Below are 22,475 nucleotides of genomic sequence, written 5' to 3'. Positions count from 1 at the left end.
ATATAGATGTTCGTTTGGTAGAGCTTCAATTTAAAATATACTGTGTGTTGGACCACATAATCTGAAAAGAATACTTTGAATATTAAGTCCATTACATTAAGCCTTTCAAACCAATGAATCAGAGCTTCAGGACAAGATAAAAAGTGTATAGGATATAAATTCACGTCAATATCTATCTGCAGATGAAATTTCAGTAAAATCTGATGGTGCAAAATGTTTTTTGACCAGGATTTAGTACTGCACATGTCACTATTTATTTGTCCTATTTTCAATATGGATGCCTTGATTGTAAATTTAAAAGCAAGTAAAATGTGGATAATTTACGTATTATAACAAAGTCATGCTAAAAATACACATTTTCTCAAATATGGAGTGCATGGTGGATTGTATACATTCCTGTTATAGATGCTAGCTATAGGTATTTCTTGTGGTTATTGTGGGGTAAAAGTGAAAATGCAGTGTGCTGCTGCACTGCAGTGTGAGGCAGGAAAAATATGGCTTATGTTTCTTTGTAAACTTTAAATGTTCATTTAGTATTTTTTCATTTGAAAGCTGTAAAGCTCATTGTGGTGTGTTTTTTCAGTGGTTCCTGCGCTGCTAAACACCACTACAGGATTTTTCCAACATTGTGGTTTGCATATAGCTCATCAGGTAAAAAGTTTTTCAAACGGATCAAAGCATAGCTTCTCAACCTACACCACTAATGTATCCATTTAGTTTTTTGCAGTCAACCCAAGCTCTTCGGATTTGCTGTGTTACCAAGCTCTTTTTGCAGCCTCTCACAGTTTGTAAGTATTTAGGTATATCGTTTTTTTAATTTATCTACACTATTAATTTACTGTGTGTGATTTGTTGTTTTTGTTTTACAGGTTAATAAATGTGGACTTGCAAAGAGTGCAGTTTGGAAGTGGATACCAGGTACTTGGTGTTGAAACATTTTAGGCAGGCGCATGGGCATCTTCGAGGTACTTATCGATATCCATGTCCCTACACCGATTGCCCTTGTACATTTAACACATGGAGTAAGCTACAAAACCATGTATATAAAAAGCATGCAAAGCAGAAGCCCTTGTCCTTAAAGGGAGCAGAGACAACATTCCAGTGTCATTTGTGTGCTTGTAGAGCACTACCAACAGAGACCCATTTTTTTCAGCATCTAAATAGGCATCTCAAGCATTATGAGAAGGTTTCATGTGTTTTTCAAGGGTGCACATTTGAAACAAATGTTTATAGTACATTCAACACACATAAAAACAGGAAACACAAGAAGCATTCACTGACAGATTTTAAAGATCACATTCTCACCACATGCACTCATTTAGAAGAGTCAGTCCATTCAGTTGTATCATTAGTGTCCTCAGATATCGAGCATGAAAATCTGAGTTCCATTGGGGCTGCAGACGTATATCTGCCAGAAGATATTGACAAAAAAATTGCTTGCATTCTGTTGAAGTTGGAAAATATTATTCACGTTCCAAAGGCTGTTATTGATGAGATCCTTTCCGAGCTTAATTTCATATTAAATTCAACAACTTTACCTGACACAAAAATTACGATTTCCAGTGTGTTTCAAAAGTATGACATAGACGTTGATGAGTCAGTCACTGATGAACTCGCCACTGTTCTATGCAAGTCTCACCCGTTGGCACTAGCAGTTGCAAAAGATGGTCCTCTGGCTACAGCATATAAGCGTACCCAATACTACACAACTAATTTTGGTGTTACACAGCCAGTGGAGTACATATTAGATGTTGGAAAAAAGCGAACATTCCAATACATCCCTCTTTTAACATCTTTGCAGCAGTTGCTGGCACGAGAGGATGTTCTCGAACATATTGAGAGCCCAAGAGATCAGCCACTACAGTTTCCACAAGTCTACAGAACCATAAGAGATGGTGTTTACTATAAGCAAAACCAGTTTCTGTCTTCTGAAGGGCTGAAAGTAGCAGTTCATCTTTATGTTGACGATTTTGAAGTTTGCAACCCACTTGGTACATCTCGGAAGAAGCACAAAGTTTGCGGTGTGTATTGGGTCTTGGGTAATTTGCCACCAGGTTCAACTTCAAAACTCACTTCAATCCATTTAGCTCTTCTTTGTAAATCTGTTGACTTGAAAGTCTATGGTTATGAAAAGGTTTTTGAGCCTCTCTTGCAAGACTTGAAGATATTGGAACAGCATGGCATCTTTATTTCTCAGCTTGGTCAGTTTGTCAAAGGTTCTGTTCAGTGTATAATAGCTGATAATCTTGCCGCTCATGGGATAGGCGGATTTGTTGAAAGTTTCTCATATGGGTCCGTATGCAGATTTTGTATGGGAGATAAGTCAGATTTTCAGACTAAAGATGTCATGTCCGGTTCATACCAGCTTAGAACAAGGGAGCTCCATAATGTTCATGTTGAGTCAGCTGAGGAGAATGAAGCAGTCTTCTGTGGTGTCAAAAGACGATGTATTTTGACTAAGCACCTCTCATATTTTCATGTTTCCTCAGGGTATCCTCCAGATATTTTGCATGATCTGTTTGAAGGTGTTGTACCAGTTGAACTTGCATACTGTTTTGGTATGTTGATATCCAAAAAATACTTGACTTTCAGTCAACTCAACACACTGATTCAGTCATTTCCATACAAATGGGGGGACAAAACTAATCGGCCACATGTTGTACCTCAGTCTTTCACATCAAAGAAAACGATAGGAGGCAATGCACATGAAAACTGGAATTTGATAAGACTGCTTCCCTTGATTATTGGTCAAATTGTGCCAGAACATGAACCAGCATGGCAAGTTATTCTAGATTTGAAAGAGATAGTTGAGCTGGTTGTGGCCCCTGTTCACACAGACGAGACTATTGCTTATCTGGAGGCTCGAATTTTTGATCACAGACAGCGCTATGTGGAACTCTTTCCAAATGTTCAAGCTCATTCCCAAACATCATTACATTGAGCACTATCCACATCTTATTCGTTGCTTTGGACCACTAGTTTCAGTGTGGACAATGAGATTCGAAGCAAAACATCGTTTTTTTAAACAAGTGGCACGGCATTCAAACTGCTTTAAGAACATACTCCAGTCATTGGCTACTAAACACCAGTTTATGCTTTCTTATCACAATCATTCCTCCATTCTTCAAAGGAGCTCCTTAGAGGTCACTGATGTTTCAGTTGTGCCTGCTGAGGTCCTTAATGAGAGAGTAGTGACTGTATTGAGAGAGAGATACCCGGATGTAACAAATATTCATATGGCAAAGCATGTGACCTGCAGGGGTATACGATATACTGAGGGAATGCACATTGTACATGGATCTGCAGATGGTCTGCCTAAATTTCACAAGATCCTTCAGCTATGTATTGTTAAGGAGCAGTTGTGTTTTCTTGTGAAAGATGAGTGTGCTTGGTATAGAGAGCATTTTGGTGGCTTTGAGCTTTCTTCATCAAGCACTGGAGAGGCTAACCTAATTGAGCTTGGTAACTTGGAAGATCCATATCCCCTTGTTGAGTATATGGTTGGGGGTTTGCGGATGTTGACATTGAAAAGATTCATCATTGTCAGAGGTTAGTACCATTTTTAATAATCAGCCACTGATCAACTTATAATGCTGCTTTTTTCATCCTCATTTAGTATTATAGTCTAGGAGTAGCCCTAATGTTGACTGTAGGAGGCAACATGGCTCAGGAGGTAGAGTGGTTGTCTCTCAACCTGAAGGTTGTGGGTTTGATCCTCCATCCTCCCATGTCTAAATATCCTTTGGGCAAGATATTAAACCCCCGTTTGCTCTTGATGCATCAGTAGGTAAATGTGCTAACAGTATCAAAGAGCCTTGGAGGTGGAAAAGCACAATACAAGTGAAAGGAGGTAGTCCTAGCTTATTTACAGTGATAGATGTGCTAAAATTACAACATGTATTTTTTTTTATCTAAAACACATTTGTTTTTTTCACAGATTAAGAAGTGTTTGAAAATGACATGTCCTGCTGTTCTGCGAATCATCTTCGGTGATGACTCCGACTCAAGAAAGCTACCCCTGGTGTCTGGACTTCCAGCAACTGTGGAAGAGCTCCAGACAACGATAAAGACATTTTTTCAGCTGGCAGAAGATTTCCGCCTCCAATATATGGATTCAGACTTCAATGCTTTCATGAACCTAACAGATATGTCAGATGTTCAAGACAAAGGCACAGTGAAGGTAATATGCATGACAACCATGCTGCCTGAAGAACCTACCGTTATGCTGTACCCAGTGGACCCAGGGCAGTTGAATCCACACCCAACCTCACCTCCTGAAACATCTCCCGACTCCCTGCTACCCCAAACCACTTCATCATTGGCTTCATCCAGCAGTGATGATACAGTCCACACATCAACACCACATTCATCACCTCAAGTACAGCTCTCCAAGTGCTCCTGCTGGCCTAAGATTTTTGTGGTCCCAAAGTTTTCATATGAGGCTGAGTTGGAGTTGCAGTTGAAAAATGATGAGTTTGAGAGAGATGGCGCATATTTCAACCCAGGACCAAAACTTAAAGGACAAATTCTTGATGGACTGGCTCAAGAAATAATGAAATACACAAAGTATCCCAAAGATTATCAGTGTGACGAGGTGGCTGAAGCCTTAACTAGAGCCCATCCTTGTCTGGGGCAGTTGGGGAACAGGACAGGATTTTGGGGTTGGAAACAGTCACTGAAATACAAGCTGCAGAACTATCGGACAAAACTGGGGCGGCTAGGTGATCCTGAAATTCGTGTGAACTCCTTAAAACACAAGAGGAAGGGACAAGGAAAAGCAGCAGCCAGTATAAAGAAGCCAAGGAAGGCAGAAGTTCACTACATTCCTTTGCACCCAAAAGGTGAGACTGCAGAAAGTCTGGAGGAGGAGCGAGTCAGTATACTATCAGAAATGAAGAAACGCTTCAATGAGGTGGTGATAAAGACAAAAATGGAAAAGACTTTTTCCCTCAGACGACTGGAAATCGTGGATGAGAGACCAATGATCGAAGACTTCAAAGACCGATGGCCAGCCTTGTTTCAGGAGAGTGGTGTAAGTATACACCATGGTGGACTATTGCATTTTGATATGGTTTAGAACTGGGTTGCTGATAGCTGTTCCGCTGTTGTTGTTATTTCTCCTAGCTTTAGGTCCGGTCGTCCGGTCCTGGCTCCACACACTTGCTGTATGTGATTGTATTTACATTTAATTCGCTTTTTTTTTTTTTTTTTTTTTACAGGTGAATGATGAGTTCATGAGAATCACCACAAAACCACTACTGTCAAAGTTTTTTGCCCAGCTTGACCACTTTTCTCCAAAGCTCAACTCCCTTTTCAAGTCCAAAGGAGGAGCGAAGGGACAGAAGATGAAGAATATCCTGGCAGTCTATGATGAGGTGGGTTTTAATTACATTGATGTTATCAAATTCATTCATTCATTCATTTTCTACACCCCTTACCCTCACGAGGGTCGCGGGCATGCTGGAGCCTATCCCAGCTGTTCCGGTATGAAATTTTATTTTTAATGCCAAGTGGCAAATTATCATACAGGAATTGATTTGAAGTAATTTCACTACTCTGTGCATTATTTTTTGTCGAAACATGTTTTTCAATTGTAAAATTTTTGGCTTTTTGATCATTTTGGTGTAATTATGGTTGATCGCCAGCACATGATAATTATTAACTTGAACTTTTTATCTCGGTCTGCAGTATTTCCATTTCTTGTAAATTAAAATGAGCTTTGAAAAGCGGAAGATGACTGATGTATTCATAGTTGAAATAGCTGTATCCCGATGACAGCATTGTAAGCTAGCTCATTCTAACTTGTTTTCTCGTGTTATAATGCACAGAAAAGGGAAAGAAATGTGTTCATTTTTCACATAAAGATTGGGAATGATGGGCAAAATTCCAAAAACTGCAGTTACCCTTTAAAAACTGTAATGTTCTATGTAATTGATAAAAATAAGAAAAAGTCATTATCTCCACAACTGGCTTTTTATGTTGTTTACCATGTCCCACTTATTAAAGCCAAATACATGTACATGTGTTTCAGTGTGATGAAATAGATGCGAAGAGGGAGTGTGTGCTGAAGAGCCTGATTATCTACCTCAACGAGGATCCAGCTTCCCTCGTCAAGGAGTACCTGGTAAATTTCACTTTTAACAAAAGAGCATGTCTTAGCACTGGTAGTATGTTCCAGTGTTTAATCTTTGTTTTCTTTAATTAATAGCAGAACATTGGGTAGTGTCTGCCCGGTTAGTGTTAATTTTTTTTTGGGGGGGGGGCTAGTCAAAAATCTATGTACAATTTTTCCTTGAATTGCATGCATGTTTTGGTTATCATACAATGGTCATGGTTTAATTAATTTAAACGCGCATCACCTTACTTATTGTATCCTACCCTTCCATCTATTAGTTTTACAGTCTGTTACATTTGTTCACTTCCTTGACATACAGTACATTGTTGTATTGTTAATGCATTGTTGCCCATCTTTGTTCTTGATGTATGTTTATCAGAAAACATCAATTTTATTAGCATCCTATTAGCTAACTAAACAAAATGGCATTACATTGACCATCTATGGTTGACTCTCAAAAATGTTAACCCCATGTTAACATTATGTTACATGTGTAAAACAATTGTAAATGCGTAATATAAACTACAATGAAAGGAATAAATTAATAATGTAAGGTTACTTCTGCCTTAATTGAAGACGTGACTGTTGTCAATGTGGGATCAAATATCACCACCTTCACTCTTAAAAATGCTGGGTTAAAAACAACCCAATCTGGGTTGTTTCCCAACCCAACGCTGGTTAAATATAGGACCAACCTCGCGTTGGGTTATTTTAACCCAACAAGTTGGGTTGGTTCTTTTAACCCAACAATTGGGTTGTACATTGGGTTGTTCATATGACCCAACGCTGGGTTCATAATTACTATATTGCTGGGTTATTTCAGTAAAGTAACCTCAAATGTTCATTTATTTCTTCCATTCATCATTTATAAACATTTCCAATTGTTTTCCACATTTAAAACTATAAAAAACATGTTTTGTGTTAACATTTTTGGAACGGATTAATTGGATTTACATTGTAGAGAAATGTATTTAGGTTAGGAAGGAATTCATCCATCAACGTGAAATATTCAAAACTAGCATTTTCCTGAGCTTATTCTTTCTGTATATCTGTTTGTGTTTTTCAGGCAACTGCTATTGAGGATGCAGAAAATGATCTTGCACAAACTGTTATGTGCATTTTCGTTGTCAGAGGTGGTGACTTTCCTGATAACATATGGGTTGTCATTGAAGGAGTTAAAGTCCTCTCCAATGTCAGAAGTGTCATTGTGGCTTTTGCCTTGCTCTTTGGGCTTATCTATGCCTTGGATCTCAGCTATCCAGACAACCTAAAATACACATTTGAGTTTGTCCAGAAGGTTCTCATGAATATGGATGGACACAAACTCAATGTGAAAATACAGCAGTTGAAAATGAAGATGTTCATCTAAATGGAGGTATGAATTTGGCCTATTGTTTGTTCTGTTGCCTGTTGTCTAACATGTTTAAACATTTGAAATTGCACTACTTTTCTAAACCTGTTTACCTCAAGAAACCAAGTGTGGAGGACCAAATGGGACAGAATGAAATAGATAAATGCATCTTTAAATAATTACATGTCGGTAGTTAAATTTTACAAATCTTTAAATTACTCAAGTTAGTCATTACATAAAACACCATTAAGTAATCAAATGCGTCAATAACTGTCTAAGTCAAATATCAGCTCATTAATTAATTAAATTAGTAAATAATTAATCAAATAAATAAATTGTGTAATAATTATATATTGTTTTACATTAAATGAACTGGTATTTTAACTATTTGACACATTTAGTTCTTTAAAGATTGATTTATTTAATTTTGTCCCATTTGGTCCACCGCACATAAGTAGAAATGTAAAGGTCTGCTAAAATGTGGCTATTGATGCCAATCCAAGCTAAGAAACCATATTAGTAGTGACGCCAAACCAACAATATACCTCAGCCCATCATGAGCAGACAATGTGGCATTTGACATATTAGCACTTTGTAACTCACAAATGATAGCGGTTGCACTTTCAATGGTTGATCTGGTTAAATTATATTTTAGGATTGTTATTTCTAATAATGACAATTTTGGAAGGAAAGCTGTATCAGTGCATCTCTAACATGTTTATTGTAAAAAGCTGAAGTTTTGGCTATGTTCTAGAGAAATGTGGATTTATCCCTTGTTTTAAATAAATCCTTGTCAGGTGTAGTTCCTTGTACTGTATATTCTTTGGGAGTTTGGGATTAATTTGAATAATTGTATTAATCATACATTTTTAGTTAAAATGAAGTAAAAACAATTCATTAGTTGAATTAAATTACCGTGTGTTAACTGTACTTTGTAGAAATTGATAGAACTGTCTCAATTACATTTTGTTACCTCAATTGCTATAATTTGAGTTGGATGAACAGGAAAAAAAGATCAACTAACACAAATATATCACAATGTGCAAACATAGTTTTTTTGAGTTGGGTCTAAACATATTTATTGGATGGAAATTCTGCCTACTATGTAATTGAGTTAGTCCAATTAGTTGTTTTTTGGAGGGTTTAATGAAATTAATTTGTGTTACCTGTAGAGTTGGATAGACCCATCTCAATTATATTTTTTACCTCACTTAGATTAATTTGAGTTGGATTAACAGGAAAAGAACAAGATCAACTAACACAAATATATTACAATGTACAAACATACTTTTTGTGACTTGGGGCTAAACATTTTAATTGGATGGAAATTCTGCCAACAATTTAATTTCGTTAGTCCAATGAGTTATTTTTTTCAGTGTGGAGGGGAAGTTGGGTTGTCCTCTCTGTTAGAAGTTTTAGCCTCTGCTAAGAAGCAGGAAGGCAAAAACTACTTTTATTAACTTTCTAGGGTGGTGGACACATTTGAATCCGGATACACATTTTTGCTTAATTTATCTATATGCATCTCAATAAAACAATTTTCTGCCTTAGGTGGCAGTCAGTTACACATTACATTACATTACATTACACAACAAAAAACTGATTTTTAATTCATAGATCTACTGTATGTCAGTTGGTTATGCAAAATTTTGTTTTGTTAAATAAATGTAGTTATTTTATAACATTTTAGTTTAAAACACGAGTAGATCAATTTAGTTGTGTCCTCCAATTCACCAAAATTGTTAACTTTGTGAAAAAAAGTCAAGTTAATATTATAAATACAATGTGTGAAACTATACAAATCCATCAATTATATTTAACAAATTTGATTATGTTCAATGGGCTGACAAAAAACAACATTTGATCCCAATATAATTACGGAGCCCCCAAAGGGTCATGGCACAAAATAATACAAATTTATGCGAGATAAGGCACACTATCTGAAACTACAGGACATACTTCTGGTCATAGCTTTCCTCCACATATCGGGTGGAAATGCATCATTTAATTTCCATCTTCAGCATTTCAGCACATCATTAACTGCACAAATGTGGAGGCATGACGTCGGGATGTTCCGATCAAGATTTTATTCTGCCGATCCAAGAGTAATCCAAGAGTGAAATTGATACCGATCACATACTGTGCAGTGTAAATGTTTAAATGTACTATTGGCTATATTAGGGGTCACTACGTTTTTTTTTCTTGTGAGAGTTACTTTTACAAAATGAAAATGTCCAACATTTCTAGTCTTCTCACATTATTAACTGAAAACCTGAATGGAAAGCAGGTTTATCCAACTCTGCTGGGTCCCTCCAGCAGCATCCGCTGCCTTCTGAAACACAAATGCAGCCGACTCCCTCTTCTGTGCCTGGAGAATGTTGATAACAATGAGATTGTGTGATAAAAGTGTGCACAACACCCGTTTCAAGCGTGACATAAACGCTCACTCTTCATAGTTGTCGTGCGTCACACATCATCCGGCGCAGCAACACAACATACGTGCTACTTAGTGTCTGCATGTGACACCTTTCCTTCCTTTCCATACTGAGCTGCTGCTTCCCTTAAAATGATGATATTCTTCACAGTTCATCAACATTCATGCTACACACTTAAGATTGGCTAAACAAATGGGAGTGTTGTGACACATACTGTCCTCCCGCAAACCCCGGCCAAAATACAGCCACCCACCTAGCCAACCCTGCAATTTGCTCATCCTCTCTCATCTTGGGCACTTATCCCCCAGCTTGAATGCCACATGAGATGCAGCACATACCTACCGTGTGGGTTTTTTGGAGAAAAAAAAGTCCAAAGGGTGTGTTTTTGCGAATTAGCTGTAAATATCTTGTGTTTGCTTGCAACAGATGTGCACTTAAAAGGTTTGGTTTTTGCCATCCATGTTGGGTTGCTTACTTTTTTTTGCAGATATTTTCAAGCGTGTGAATGTTGGGAAAGAATTTTAGAACTCATCATTTTCTACCGCTTTTCCTCACGAAAGTCGCAGGGGTGCTGGAGCCTATCCCGGCTGTCTTCGGGCGAGAGGCGGGGTACACCCTGGACTAGTCGCCAGCCAATCACAGGGCACATATAGACAAACAACCATTCACACTCACATTCATACCTATGGACAATTTGGAGTCGCCAATTAACCTAGCATGTTTTGGAATGTGGGAGGAAACCGCAGTTGCCGGAAAAAACCCACGCATGCACGGAGAGAACATGCAAACTCCACACAGAGATGGCCAAGGGTGGAATTGAACCCTGGTCTCCTAGCTGTGAGGTTTGCGTGCTAACCACTCGACCGCTGTGCAGCCGATTTTAGAACTATACCACCTAATTTGTCAAAACATACACCCCTACTATGTTGCCTGATTATTTTCTTTTTGACAAATACACCACATGGTGGCGCTGGTATTGGTGGTGCCCCATAACTGACTTGAAATTTCTCACACAATTCCCTCTACATAACACCCACTGTAACTTTGCGGTATTTAGCCAAATTGCCACAATATTTGGTACACTCCGATATACTATTGGCTATATGATATAAAAGTGGAACCATAAAATCACATTCATTTAGACAAAAAATATTTGACTGGCGGATGAGATGCTACCATGGCGCTCCAGCAGGACCCCCAAGCAGTCGGCAAAACCGCTGTCCTCCACCACCGACGAATTCAACCATTTTTTAGGCTAGCTGCCTTTAGACCGCCGACTGCCACGCCCACACAGGCGAGTCTTCACTGTTCGCCGTACTCAAGTTTTGTCTTATGTGTGTCTTCATAGGTGTGAAGGACAGGCTGCAGATCTACAGGCACAAAAGGACGATCTTTTTAGCCGGTTTGGACTTCAAAGTGAGTAACTTGTGCATACAAATACTGTACTGTAGTGTGATTGTGTGATCACATCTTGAGTAGGGAGGTGGAGGTGTGGGGATTTCCACTCACCTGACAGCTTTATGCCCCTCGGCACCTCCTGTGCAACACATGCACACACATACAGTATCCCGACTGTAACCCACTTCCTCAGTTGCGTCGCCAAAAGTATCCTTACCATGATCCATCATCACCTGCCTTCACATGTCACAAAATCATTTGACGTAGATAAACATGACTTCTGCGTTGCATAGTGTAATCTTTTTGTGCCACTGATCTGCCTGTCAGCAGGAAGAGTTGTTTCTACAGTGAAGAAAATAAGTATTTGAACACCCTGCTATTTTGCTATTTCTCCCACTTAGAAATCATGGAGGGGTCTGAAATTTTCATCGTAGGTGCATGTCCACTGTGAGAGAGATAAACTAAAAAGAAAAATCCAGAAATCACAATGCATGATTTTTTAACAATTTATTTGTGTGATACAGCTGCTAATAAGTATTTGAACACCTGAGAAAATGAATGTTAATATTTGGTACAGTAGCCTTTGTTTGCTATTACAGAGGTCAAACGTTTCCTGTAGTTTTTCACCAGGTTTGCACACACTGCAGGAGGGATCTTGGCCCACTCCTCCACACAGATCTTCTCTAGATCAGTCAGGTTTCTGGGCTGTCGCTGAGAAACACGGAGTTTGAGCTCCCTCCAAAGATTTTCGATTGGGTTCAGGTCTGGAGACTGGCTGGGCCATGCTAGAACCTTGATATGCTTCTTACGGAGCCACTCCTTGGTTTTCCTGGCTGTGTGCTTCGGGTCGTTGTCGTGTTGGAAGACCCAGCCACGACCCATCTTCAATGCTCTGACAGAGGGAAGGAGGTTGTTCCCCAAAATCTCACAATACACGGCCCCAGTCATCCTCTCTTTAATGCAGTGCACTCGTCCTGTCCCATGTGCAGAAAAACACCCCCAAAGCATGATGCTACCACCCCCATGCTTCACAGTAGGGATGGTGTTCTTCGGATTGTACTCTTCATTCTTCTTCCTCCAAACACGCTTATTGGAATTATGACCAAAAAGTTCTATTTTGGTCTCATCTGACCATAAAACTTTCTCCCATGACTCCTCTGTATCATCCAAATGGTCATATGCAAACTTAAGACGGGCCTTGACATGTGCTGGTTTAAGCAGGGGAACCTTTCGTGCCATGCATGATTTCACATCATGACGTCTTAGTGTATTACCTACAGTAACCTTGGAAACGGTGGTCCCAGCTCTTTTCAGGTCATTGACCAAGTCCTGTCGTGTAGTTCTGGGCTGATTCCTCACCTTTCTTAGAATCATTGAGACCCCACGAGGTGATATCTTGCATGGGGCTCCACTCCGATTGAGATTGACCGTCATGTTTAGCTTCTTCCATTTTCTAATGATAGCTCCAACAGTGGACCTTTTTTCACCAAGCTGCTTGGTAATTGCTCCGTAGCCCTTTCCAGCCTTGTGGAGGTGTACAATTTTGTCTCTGGTGTCTTTGGACAGCTCTTTGGTCTTCGCCATGTTACAAGTTAAAGTCTTACTGATTGTATGGGGTGGACAGGTGTCTTTATGCAGCTAACGACCTCAAACAGGTGCATCTGATTCAGGATGATACATGGAGTGCAGGTGGACTTCTAATGGGCAGACTAACAGGTCTTTCAGGGTCAGAATTCTAGATGATACACAGGTGTTCAAATACTTATTTGCAGCTGTATCACACAAATAAATTGTTAAAAAATCATGCATTGTGATTTCTGGATTTTTCTTTTTAGTTTATCTCTCTCACAGTGGACATGCACCTACGATGAAAATTTCAGACCCCTCCATGATTTCTAAGTGGGAGAAATAGCAAAATAGCAGGGTGTTCAAATACTTATTTTCTTCACTGTATCAGTCACACAGGCGGTGTGAGTGATCACTTTTTAGTCTGCATTATTAACACTGCCAGGTGCAAACATGAGAGGTTGATGTTTTTGTCATAATTTGAATGGTTCAAGACAGCCAGAAACGTCTGGTGCTGAGGATGCTCTCATACATACATTTTTAGTGCAAATCTGGATATAAATGTTATTTGTGGAATGCGTCCCTCCTTCCCTAGAAAGTGAACGGTCGTGTCCGATCAATTTTAACATCATTCTCCATGAAACAAAAAGCAGCTTAGTTATGAACAAAAAACTAACTCAAATGAAGTAAGCCATGATTTTGTCATTTATGAACAATTTATTTTCTACCAAGGATGGTGAAGGCCAGACGGAAAAATATAATAAAATCGAATATAATAATATTCATTCATTCATTTTCTACCGCTTTTTCCTCACGAGGGTTGCAGGGGTGCTGGAGCCTATCCCAGCTGTCTTTGGGCGAGAGGCGGGGTACACCCTGGACTGCCAATTATAATAATAATATAATAAATAATAATATATATAATATTATGATAAATTTTACAAAATACACAGTATTTTTTATTTATCTAGTCATAACATTACCAGGAAATAAGCTGTATATTTTGTAGGGTTATCAAATGAATAATAATTGTAATTAATCAGGTTTTCAAAGTGATTAATCACCATTTGCTACAATGTGGAAATATGGCTATTTTTGCTGTATTTTATGAAAAGAAAGATTGTATTTTTTTAACAGCTCTAAATGAACTGAAAAATGAAATCAAACTAAAGGGTATGAAAATGTAGTTGTCTAACACTAGTTTCTTTTATAGTAGCAAAAGATTAGAATCACAGTTTAATGTTATTATGCGCCATGAGGGGTTGCATTCAAAGACACCACGTACTGTAACTTAAGATGAATTCACATGTTTGAAGCGTAGATGTATTTTCTGGCATTTCCGAGCATACTTAAAATCACTTTCTGTTTTTCTTCATCAATCTTTTTACTTAGACCACATATAGATTCATAATAAAGACGTTGTTGTGAGGTTCGGAGTTTCCCTGAACTCATTCTGAGGAGGACTAGAGATGAGATGGTGAGTTGGAGATACATATAGTGTTTGAATTACACTCCAGATAATGGGAACTCAACCTGACGGCAGCTGAAAGTAATATACCAACTGGGGCGGCTCTATACTTTGATTGGTTAAGACTACACTCCCCGCGCATGCGGGGTTAATTGGTGACTCCATATTGTCCGTGGATATGAGTGTGAATGGTTGTTTGTCTATATGTGCCCTGTGATTGGCTGGCGACCAGTCCAGGGTGTACCCCGCCTCTCGCCCAAAGACAGCTGGGATAGGCTCCAGCACCCCCGTGACCCTCGTGAGGAAAAAGCGGTAAAAATGAATGAATGAATGAATGCCTTCTCTCCTCCCTCTTTGCCACTTGCGCCGGTGGGAGGGAAGGAGGCGTGGGTGCGCCGAGCTGCGCTGGACTGCACCGCTCACGAAAATTCCAAGTTGCGCTGACCACAACCCGTTGGTGAGCCCGATATCATAATAAATAAATTAAAATCACAAGCGACACAAGTTGTAATTTCACACAACAATGTCATTTAATACAAGAAATGACCCTCAGTTGTATAGAAATTGATAAATTATTTTTTTCGTATGGCAGACTTTCAGGATATTGCCAAATCCGACTGTGCCGAAGGTTCGACAAACACTGAATGAATGTAAATGGAGTCAAAATGGAACCAACACCGAACCTCACTAGACTGCTTTGTTGGCCATACACCTATTTCCCTGGCAGCAGCAGCAGTTCTTTATGACATATAACATATGATAATAATACTATACTCGCCTGTTGCTCACTGAGCCTCCCTCACAGTCGTGCTCTGGGGGTCATTAACTGCAGGAATGGCAATAAAGTCTTGCAGCAGCACTTCATAATCGCCAGCGGTCATAAACTCCCTCAGTGTTGCGGCACCGGCCCCCCTCACACATAATGGGTGGAGGCTCCCATGCAAAATGCCAACCACCTCATCATCGTCTTCCTATCACAGACTACTGAGCCGAGCCGTCCATTGCAAAATAGGACCATTGCAGTTTTAATTGTGAAACACGGACGTGGTCGTTCCTCACACTCGAAGACGGAAACGGCCCATTGGCTTCACCAGTCGTTATAAAATAATAGATGGAATCACTGGTGTATTTGGACGAGATATTGGCACCATCTTGTTCATATTTCAAGACCGAGACCGTCATTCAAGCTAATAGTAATGTACTTATGTAAAGTGTTTTACTGTGCAGCTTCCTACATTCATTCATTTTCTACCGCTTTTTCCTCACAAGGGGGTGCTGGAGCCTATCCCAGTGTCTTCGGGCGAGAGGCGGGGTACACCCTGGACTGGTCGCCAGCCAATCACAGGGCACATATAGACAAACAATCATTCACACTCACATTCATACCTATGGACAATTTGGAGTCGCCAATTAACCTAGCATGTTTTTGGAATGTGGGAGGAAACCGGAGTACCCGGAGAAAACCCACGGGAGAACATGCAAACTCCACACAGAGATGGCCGAGGGTGGAATTGAACCCTGGTCTCCTAGCTGTGAGGTCTGCGCGCTAACCACTAGACCGCCGTGCCGCCCTAGCTTCCTACAATGCTGTAGTAAAATAAATGCAGTGCAAAGTAACTTAGCATAGCAATCGTATCACGATACAGCGATTATATAATGCAAACATTACACAAACTCGCCCCCACGCTTTTCAGGCATACCATAAAAATGACACGGGGGGGGGCAAAATTTGTGCAAGTGACAAGTTGACATAACAATCAAACAAAAAAAGATGGCACACTTTGTTAGGTACTGTGGTAGAAGCTCGGTGGTCTCAAATTTTATGTTATTAAAAACGCTCGACCATGTACAGTATGTCCATGTCGGCTTAAGTAGCCATTTTTTAGTGACAAGAAGAACATACTTTAAAATGAAAACATTGCCTGTACAGTTAATAAACACTTTAGGATGTGGCCACTCGACCCTGGAACTGATTATTTCTATTTTCCTTCCATTTTTTGCACTTTACATGGGGAAAAACATGAACCTTTTTGATGTACATTATTGAACATGCTCATGTAACTGATACATCTGTCATACTAAAGCTACTTTATTTCCCAGCAGCCTGTTTCCCCCCCGCCTCACATATTTAGTACACTCATGTTGCCTTTGGCCAAAACCCGCTGTCAGCACCCGAGCTGATAGTTTGCTCATTTTGAGTTCAACATAATTTTGCATTCCTTTTGAAATGCAGACGATTCCCACGGGGTAGAATCCCATCTCCTGTTTCTGCAGCATGAAACACTTGGACACATACACACACAAACACCCAGCCTATCGTCTGCGAGATATTACAGGACAGTTGATACTACTCAGTCCCAACTCCTCAAGGTAAGTTTTTTTTTTTAATAATGTGACAGAGCTCCCTTCTCTACAGTCGATGTGACAGATTGGAATGACAAAAACTTGGGAAACTCCAGAGAGTGGTGAGACAAAGTAGTGTGGTCTTATAGGGCCAGTAATTAGAGGCATCACACAATAGGCCGTATAAAAGAAGTGGTTGGAGATATATGACGTCACCGGCTGGTTTGTGGACTACGCTTTAAATGTCAAGTCTGGCACACGACTTCCGAGGAAGTGGCCAGATTTGGAAGTGAGTGGAAATAGTGTTGTTTAAAGTAGGGCTGTGAAAAATAGCATGTTAACGGTGGTAACTTCATTTCATTCGTTAATTGCGGCACAATTTTTAGCACATGAACATGAACAGCAGTGCAATTCCTCAACTCAAACATGTCTCGAGTCCTGGGAACGGCATTTTCTAATTGTCACAAGAGAGCAGCGAGGTGCATTCACTGACGCTCAGAAAATTACAACAACATCTCCATTAAGAGTGTGGTCTAAATAAAAAGACAAATGAATAGTGAATATTCTTTTCTCTCACTAGTATAACTTACTCTCTGAAGTACAATTTACTGCATTTGAGCGTGCTCGGAAATCCCAGGAAATACATCTACACTCAAAAAATTCAACTTAAGTTACGTAGTGTGTTTGAATGCAACCCGTCATAGCTCATAACAGCAGCATGATTCAAATGTTCTGCTATTATTAAAGAAACTAGCATACATGTTCAGACATGCGTGCTGATTTAATGGTAATTAATGAATGATTAATCATGATGAATTAATTTGAACGCTGCGATTAATTTTATTCAAAGTTAGAATCATTTGACAGATGCAGTTTTCACATCCGTAACTGTCATACAAGTGTAAAAAGAAGTTAACCACTGTTTATATTTAAAAGGTGAAGACCATAAAAGACTTATTGAAAAAAAAAAAAAAAAAAAAAGAATTATGTGAAATGAGACCAGGGTTCAATTCCACCCTTGACCATCACTGTGTGGAGTTTGCATGTTCTCCCCGTGCATGCGTGGGTTTTCTCCGGGTACTCCGGTTTCCTCCCACATTCCAAAAACATGCTAGGTTAATTGGCGACTCCAAATTGTCCATAGGTATGAATGTGAGTGTGAATGGTTGTTTGTCTATATGTGCCCTGTGATTGGCTGGCGACCAGTACAGGGTGTACCCCGCCTCTCGCCCAAAGACAGCGGGATAGGCTCCAGCACCCCCGCGACCCTTGTGAGGAAAAAGCGGTAGAAAATGAATGAATGAATGAATTATGTGAAATGGTCAAAAAGTGTGATAATTTGTGTAGATTGATTCCACACAATTGCATGTTATGTAATATTTAAATAAAGCAAAGTTAAATACAGCATTAACATTTTTGTGGAAACAGTGGACATAAAAACACTGTATTGAGAAATATTGTTTTATTTTAGGGGAGATAGGAAAATCTGGGTAAAGCTGAACCAGAATAGGAAAGTTTTTTTTTTTTTTTACATAATCATGTGTTGTTTGCATTTTGTTGCACTTAATTTAATCATTTGACTTGACCTCATATGCTTTCTTCATTTGATGTGTTTTTATTCAGCTATTCATGCTTTGTACAGTGTACTCGTGTGTAATGTAGGGTTATCAAACGATTAAAATTTTTTATCAGATTGAACACAGTTTTCAAATTAATTAATCATGACTAATCACCACGACTGTCTAGAATACGTATGCCAATTTTTACTGTATTTAAAAAAAATATTTGTATGTATTTACAACTCTAAATCCATCTATATATCCATTTTCTATGCCGCTTATACTCCTAGGGTCACGGGTACAACTCCGAATGAACTGAAAATTGAAATTGAGCTAAAATAAAGAGCCACTATGAGCAATGAGGGGTTGCATTCGAAGACACCACGTACTTTAAGTTGAATTCACATGTTTTGAGTGTATTTCCACGTATCAGTTTCCTTTTGTCTTTCTGTTTATTTAGACCCCAAGTACACACACAATAAAGATGCATTCAGAGTCTGAACTGTCGGTGAATGCACTTTGCGGCGATGTGGTGAGAATGAGGACATTTTGTTCCGAATAAGAAGTTGTAGATACAGTACCTACTGCATTACAGGTTGTCAGAAATGCAAAGTATTCATGTTAGAGCGGCAGACGGCAGTCATGTGTGCAAAATTTTGCAACAAAATTTGCGTGAGAAAGGCATTCATTTGAAGGGAAATGATTGGTTGATGAATGCGAGGGCCTACATGAAAAACATCTGTGACATCACAGGACAGGAGGTACCCATGTGACTCACATGATTGCCACCACATTTACAGCTTGACTCATGTCCCGGTTTTGTTATTAGACGATTCATTTTGAACATCCTGTTATAATTGTAACCATGATGACCAGGGTACAACCTATATATGCTAGTGTGAAAGGTTAACATTTCATAACAAGCTCCAAAATGTTGTTTTCCTACAGAAGGGGGGGGAAAAAAATGACTGGTGACAGTGACACACTAAAAGGCAGGGCTGTGCGGTTTAAAGCTGACGTCATGGCAATCAGTGTTTCAGACGGCCCTCAATTATCTCATTTAAGTGAGAGCGTGGGATTGGTTGGCCGCCGAACGCTCACAGAGGAACAATACGCTTTCACACGCACTCATCTTTTGCTATTGCAGAAGAAGACTCCACAGGTAATAATAATAAGACTACACTCGCACGCATAGCGAGCGATACAACCCCGACAATTACCGCTCTTGTCAGATTCGCAGCCACATGTTTGTGTGAATCCCCCAAAGAGAGCTAGAAGGCACAAAACCTGTATGCCAAACTAATCGCACTCCTCACTCATTTGTGACACGCACGCACACAAGAGACACACCCAATTGGTGTGTGTATAGGAGCCAAACTCCAGATCCCAAAAAGCTGCGGATTAGAAAAGAAGGCATTTCCCAAAACATTCTGCGGCCTGTGTGATGACATGATTGTCAATCCGCTTAATTCCCCTTCAAACTTCTTTTCTGTAAAAGATTCTGACAAGGCAGAGACGGAGGGGGTAAATAACTGGTATTCTTGCCCAGACTTGCTCTCTCTCGCTGTGTTAAGGCTTTTTTTTTTTTTTATTACCGACATCAAACATGCATGAAAATTGCTTGGCGCAGCTGGTTTCTATAGCGGTCGACGAAGGCTGGCACACATTTTTTGTTTATGAGTTGAATATCTGTTTGCTTCTATCTCCGTACATGTGTGTCAACCTCGCTCTTTAGATTTTTAAATTGCTTCCATGCTAAATAAGAGGTTCGCTTCATGTGGCTTTTACCACTTTTTTTTAATACTTTCAAGGCTGTGAATGTTTTTTTTTTTTCCTCTTCCTTTTTAGCGACAAACATCTCCACTGGCTGATCTTAGTGATGTCTCCATAATAACGCAGGGAGTCACAACGTTCCACAGGTGACAAAGATGGCCGCATTTGTGGGAGAGAGCACAACATGCTTTCATCCGTCTTTGTTTTTGCTTTGCTCCCACACATGAAACGTTTGAGGTGATTTCCACCTTTTGTGTTGCGTTCTACCTGAGGGCTTAACTATAGGGAGTATCTTAGGAGCCTACGGCTTCATTTCATCAAAAAGAGCTGCACTTCAAACTGAACAAACTGTTTGCTTTATTCTACAGAAAAGTCAATCCCTTGAACATAAACAGCAAACTCTTGATGTCTTTACTTCGCCATCGGTGTACAGGAGGAGACTCTATGTCCCTCCATGTATAATATTGCAGTATTGGGACAATGCTATGCATGGGGGCCATAAGTTTCCATACATAGTCAAAATAACCTTTCATGTTTTTATTTATATAATGTGTTCTATAAGATCCACCCTCGGCCATCTCTGTGTGGAGTTTGCATGTTCTCCCCGTGCATGCGTGGGTTTTCTCCGGGTACTCCGGTTTCCTCCCACATTCCAAAAACATGCTAGGTTAATTGGCGACTCCAAATTGTCCATAGGTATGAATGTGAGTGTGAATGGTTGTTTGTCTATATGTGCTCTGTGATTGGCTGGTGACCAGTCCAGGGTGTACCCCGCCTCTCGCCCCAAGACAGCTGGGATAGGCTCCAGCACCCCCGCGACCCTCTTGAGGATAAGTGGTAGAAAATGAATGAATGAATAAATATTAAATAAGAGAATAATAATGATTAAACATATATATTTTATAACTTGGGCTGCATGGGGGTCAAGTGGTTAGCATGCAGGCCTCACAGCTAGTTCAATTCCACCCTCGGCCATCTTTGTGTGGAGTTTGCATGTTCTCCCCGTGCATGCGTGGGTTTTCTCCGGGTACTCCGGTTTCCTCCCACATTCCAAAAACATGCTAGGTTAATTGGCGACTCCAAATTGTCCATAGGTATGAATGTGAGTGTGAATGGTTGTTTGTCTATGAATGGTTGTTTGTCAGTGTACACCTTGTATAGCAGTATGGATGTACTATCCACCAAGATACAGTAATTTGCTACCTTCATGTGTCATCGGTTGGGGTTGCATGAGTGCTACCAGCACTGGGGAGCTGCGGTTCAGAGGGAATGTGAAAAACACAGCCCAAACACACCCCCAAGATGACTAGTGCCTTGTTGAGGAAGCTGAAGGAGAAGGTGATGGATTGAGTCGAAATATATACACAAAATATGACCACTTTGGACATGTTCACTGTGAACCCACTCACTTGGGTTGCCACTTATTTAGATTGTGTTGTGTTGACTCATTTCCAGTGTTTCCTAAATCTGGGTTCAAACTCCGATACAAAGCTGTACACTGACTGCTCTAAAGTATATCCAAGTTTCCTCTGTAGTGTTGTGAAGAGATCCACTGTATGGATAATACACTGAGAGTAAACCCATGCAAAAACACAACGCATGGTGGTTTCCATACTAGATCGGTCATGGCAGCTTTAAGAATTTTGTCAGGGGTAATCTTGCGGCTATCGCAAATGGCCGACAGTTTCTTCCTCATGCTGGAAATGACAAAATGAGACTAGTGGGCTTTTTCCCGTCAGGATTTTGTAATTTGCCGTAATGGCTGACACGTGTACACAGCACGGGCTGAAGGGAAAGCTCGATCTGAGGCAGTGCAGTGCAGTGCACCTGCGGGCCAGAAAGTTGATATGTTAACAGTGTGCACTTGAACGCACCACTTCACACACGTACACACTTATACACACACACAGCGTAGTCCTTGCATCCGTTTTGTTTGTTTCTTTAATCTGGCTTGGTCCAAAGTCGTCAGTAGAAGCCTAAAATGGAGCAATTAGCATGTGGGGGAAAAAAAGCAAATAAAAGATCTGAGCTCCATCCTGACCTCATTCTGGCTCACGGTGCCAGCAAGACATTCATTTCCAAAGCTGTGAATTCCTCCTTGCCAGAATGGATTTACAATGGCTGTGCGTACTTCAAAACATATCATTATTCTATATTTGCCAGGGTCACGTTGCTGTCCGCAGAGACCTTTTGTTAAAGCGCTTTTTTTTTTTTGTATTTTTTTCATGCTTTCTGCATCTCAGTGAGAAGAACCGCAATCACACCCTTGTTGATGCTTAACTTTAAATTTTACCGCTTTCCCCTCAGGCTTTTTAAACCACGACAGAGGGCCAAATCAGTGGAAAAATAAAGCAAATCCCAATTAGAAAACCTTTGCAGAATCATGCCAGATTCATTTATCTGTGTGTGAAGAGGACGGCGCCTCAGGCTGGTGTGTGTGTGTGTGTGTGTGTGAGCACACTTGTTT

At 40.0% G+C, this 22,475-nt stretch overlaps 1 protein-coding gene across 1 annotated transcript; it reads left to right on the top strand.

Moving 5' to 3' along the window:
- The first annotated feature begins 857 nt into the window (after positions 1–857).
- LOC144901882 (uncharacterized) lies at positions 858–7,484 on the top strand. The gene is made up of 5 exons (XM_078797338.1): positions 858–918; positions 3,938–5,032; positions 5,220–5,375; positions 6,032–6,124; positions 7,182–7,484. Exons 2-5 carry the CDS (start codon positions 3,956–3,958, stop codon positions 7,482–7,484), a joined length of 1,629 nt encoding a protein of 542 aa, XP_078653464.1. The 5' UTR covers positions 858–918; positions 3,938–3,955.
- The last annotated feature ends 14,991 nt before the right edge of the window (positions 7,485–22,475 follow it).

Source organism: Doryrhamphus excisus, linkage group LG16 (genome assembly GCF_037039965.1).
Source record: "Doryrhamphus excisus strain RoL-2023G ecotype Guam linkage group LG16, RoL_Dexc_Guam_v1.1, whole genome shotgun sequence".
Taxonomy (NCBI): domain Eukaryota; kingdom Metazoa; phylum Chordata; class Actinopteri; order Syngnathiformes; family Syngnathidae; genus Doryrhamphus; species Doryrhamphus excisus.
Note: the sequence above shows the minus strand (reverse complement) of the source record. Positions and strands in the feature narration are given on the sequence as shown.